General features: G+C 45.5%; 1 protein-coding gene across 1 annotated transcript; it reads left to right on the forward strand.

Moving 5' to 3' along the window:
• Nucleotides 1–510: 510 nt before the first annotated feature.
• LOC105496077 (olfactory receptor 5AP2-like) lies at nucleotides 511–1,470 on the forward strand. Its single transcript, XM_011766143.2, has one exon. It carries the CDS (start codon nucleotides 511–513, stop codon nucleotides 1,468–1,470), a length of 960 nt encoding a protein of 319 aa, XP_011764445.2.
• Nucleotides 1,471–4,257: the final 2,787 nt, after the last annotated feature.

Below are 4,257 nucleotides of genomic sequence, written 5' to 3' on the forward strand. Positions count from 1 at the left end.
TGAGATTTGGGGGGCCAGGGGAAGAATGCTATAGTTTAGATGTTTATCCCCTCCACGTCTCCCCAGTGTTGGAGGTGAGGCCCGGTGGGAGGTATTTGGGTCATGGGGGAAGATCCCTCGTGAATGTCGTACTGCCCTCTCCATGGTAATGAGTGTATTCTTGCTCTGTTAGTTCACGCAAGAGCTGGTTGTTTAAAGGAGGCTGGCACCTCCTGCCCTCTCTTGTGCTCCCTTTCTCGCCATGTGACAGGCCTGCTCCCCCTTCACCTTCTATCACGAGTAAAAGCCTCCTGAGTTCCTGACCAGAACAGACGTTGGTGCCAGGCTGGCACAGCCTGCAGAACCAGGAGACAAAGAAATCTGTCTTCTTTATAAATTACCCAGTTTCAGATATTCCTTAATAACAACACAAAACAGATTAAAACAGTGTTCTTCCTCATTGTACCTTGCACAGAAGTAGATATGCTCAAGTAATACTGTTTGAGTGATTGCCAGTTGTAAACTCTGCAGATGACACCTGGAGAACTAGCCCTTGCCAGTGGCAACCACACCCCAGTCACCAAGTTCATCTTGCAGGGATTCTCCAATTATCCAGACCTCCAGGAGCTTCTCTTCGGAGCCATCCTGCTCATCTATGCCATAACAGTGGTGGGCAACTTGGGAATGATGGCACTCATCTTCACAGACTCCCATCTCCAAAGCCCAATGTATTTCTTCCTCGGGGTCCTCTCTTTTCTTGATATTTGTTACTCTTCTGTGGTCACACCTAAGCTCTTGGTCAACTTCCTGGTCTCTGACAAGTCCATCTCTTTTGAGGGCTGTGTGGTCCAGCTCGCCTTCTTTGTAGTGCATGTGACAGCTGAGAGCTTCCTGCTGGCCTCCATGGCCTATGATCGCTTCATGGCCATCTGCCAACCCCTCCATTATGGTTTCATCATGACCAGGGGGACCTGTCTCCTGCTGGTAGCTGCTTCCTATGCATTCGGTGGAGCCAACTCTGCTATCCAGACTGGAAATGTCTTTGCCCTGCCTTTCTGTGGGCCCAACCAGCTAACACACTACTACTGTGACGTACCACCCCTTCTCCACCTAGCTTGTGCCAACACAGCCACAGCAAGAGTGGTCCTCTATGTCTTTTCTGCTCTGGTCACCCTTCTGCCAGCTGCAATCATTCTCACCTCCTACTGCTTGGTCTTGGTGGCCATTGGGAGGATGCGCTCAGTAGCAGGGAGGGAGAAGGCCCTCTCCACTTGTGCCTCCCACTTTCTGGCCATTGCTATTTTCTATGGCACCGTGGTTTTCACGTACGTTCAGCCCCATGGATCTACTAACAATACCAATGGCCAAGTAGTGTCTGTCTTCTACACCATCATAATTCCCATGCTCAATCCCTTCATCTATAGCCTCCGCAACAAGGAGGTGAAGGGCGCCCTGCAGAGGAAGCTTCAGGTCAACATCTTTCCCGGCTGAGCCCTGCAAAGTGATTTGTTGGAATGAGGAAGGTGTAACATCTTCCAAAACACACTGTGAATTAACCTAACCAACCAAGAGCAGCCCTGGTTTTGGAGGAGATAGAAAAAGTAAACAAGAAACAGCGAATATATCTTGTACAGACCATTACAGTTTATAAGGCAGCTTTTTACCCATTATCATATCAAATTCTCACCACCGTATTGTGAGGCACCCTTTGTTACAATGATCCCATTTTACAAATGAAAGATACATGACTCAGAAAAAAATTAATTAATTACCTAAAGTCATGCCATGAGTGAGAGGATGAGTATCTAAAATCAGGAATTTCACATCACAACCAGAGATAGTTCAAGTACACCACAACCACAGTTGAGTCTCTACTGGCAGCTTATTGTAACTTCCAGGAAACATCAGATAAGGTGCAATACAGTCATTTCTGTTTTGCCACTGATTTAGTGAACTGGGAATGGGCAACAAGTGACTTAGTTCTTTTTTCCTGCTCTAAAAAGAGAGATAACCAGGATAGAGGTGTCCTTATTTCTTATTGCAACCACATTTTGCTGAACTGTTCCATGATAACCTCAGGATCCAGAGTGATCTTTTTTTGTACGTCTGTATCTTGGCCAGATGTGTGTGTGTGTGTGGCTCATAATTCTCAAGGGTTTGGTGGCAGGGGGATGTGTATGATGATTAGGCAGTTACATCATTACATTAGATACTGTGCTTTGAGAAACTGATTTTTTTAATATTTATATTCGGCCTATCTTTTATTTTTTTTTTTTTTTTGAGATGGAGTCTGGCTCTGTCACCCAGACTGGAGTGCAGTGGCCGGATCTCGGCTCACTGCAAGCTCCGCCTCCCGGGTTTACGCCATTCTCCTGGCTCAGCCTCCCAAGTAGCTGGGACTACAGGCGCCCGCCACCTCGCCCGGCTAGTTTTTTTGTATTTTTTAGTAGAGATGGGGTTTCACCGTGTTAGCCAGGATGGTCTCAATCTCCTGCCTTCGTGATCCGCCCGTCTCAGCCTCCCAAAGTGCCAGGATTACAGGCTTGAGCCACCGTGCCCGGCCTCAGCCTATCTTTAAGTGTACATGTCATATGGTGAGCATATGTGTTTTATAGAATCACACCAATGATGAAGCTGAACTTGAAGACCTAATTCAGGGTTGAGCACTGGATTAGAAAGCATACTCTTAAACCAATGCAAAGTCCTAATCTGAATGGAGTTGGTTTCAGCCTGAGATTTTTGGATTATTAAAAAGTTTGTTTTTCAGATATACCTCAAGGCAATTATTCTAAATACAGAAAATCTTACTATACACATAAGTCTATCATAGCATCATACGTGAAAATGAAAAATTGGTAATGACCTAAATGTTCAAAAGAGAAAAAGGATTAAATGACTTATTTCCTAGATGTATTTTAACATCAACCATTACAAATTATGCTTGTGAAGACTATGTAATAACATGGAAAACAACAGGCCAGAACATCTAGAGTGCAATCGCAGTAATCAAACAGAAACAAGAAGCCTAAAACACACAAAAATGTAAATTATAGTTTTAGAGGAGGAAAAATGTTTTTCTATTTTTCTCAAACATTTTCCAAAACTTTTTTAATGAGTTTTTTGTTTTGTTTTGTTTTGTTTTGTTTTTGAGATGGAGTTTTGCTCTTTTTGCCCAGGCTGGAGTGCAACAGCGTGATCTCAGTTCACTACAGCCTCCGCCTCCTAGGTTCAAGTGATTCTCCTGCGTCAGCCTCCCAAGTAGCTGAGATTACAGGTGCACGCCACCACACCCGGCTAATTTTGTATTTTTAGTAGAGATGGGGTTTCACCATGTTGGCCAGGCTAGTCTTGAATTCCTGGCCTCAAGTGATCCACCCACCTCGGCCTCCCAAAGTGCTGGGATTACAGGCATAAGCCATGGTGCCCAGCCTAACAAGCATGTTTAATTTTGATACCTTATTCTTGTTACTAGTGGTGAATCCATACAGGTCTGTAGCAAATTCAATCCTTGCCTCCTTGGAGGGAAAGAATTCAGCTGAGGGGCAGATGTAGGTTTAAGGAACAGGGAGAGACTGAGGTAAGTTTTAGAGCAAGAGTGAAACTTTATGAAAAACTTATGGAGCAGGAATGAAAGGAAGTAAACTTCAAAGAGGGCCAAGTGAGCAACTTGAGAGATCCAAGTGCCTTGATCAACTCTCGACTTGGGGTTTTATACACTGGCATGGTTCTGGGTCTTCTTTCCTCCTCTGATTCTTCCCTTGGGGTGGGTTGTGCACATGCGCAGTGGCCTGCCAGCACTTGGGAGGGGCCACATGCGCAGTGTGTTTACTGAAGTTGTAGGCATCTTCACTTGAGGCATTTGTCCCTTGCCAGTTAAGTGTTCCTAGAAGAAGACCACACAGCAGTTAAACTTCACCATTTTGCCTCTTAGCACGCATGCATGAGCCCACTCGCCCCACTCCTGAGATCTTACCGGGAAGCCACTGGTCATTAGCTTCAGGTGTTTTTTGGGGGGTGGGGGTTTAGGTTGTTTTGTTTTGTTTTGAGATGGAGTCTCACTCTGTCACCCAGGCTGGAGTGCAGTGGCACAATCTCGGCTCACTGCAACCTCCACCTCCTGGGTTCAAGCGTTTCTCTTGCCTCAGCCTCCTGAGTAGCTGGGATTACAAGTGCACACCACCACACCTAGCTAATTTTTGTATTTTCAGTAGACAATGTGTTTCGCCATGTTGGCCAGACTGATCTCAGACTCCTGACCTCAAATGATCCACCCACCTT

The sequence above is a fragment of the Macaca nemestrina genome, chromosome 12, assembly GCF_043159975.1.
Source record: "Macaca nemestrina isolate mMacNem1 chromosome 12, mMacNem.hap1, whole genome shotgun sequence".
Lineage (NCBI taxonomy): Eukaryota > Metazoa > Chordata > Mammalia > Primates > Cercopithecidae > Macaca > Macaca nemestrina.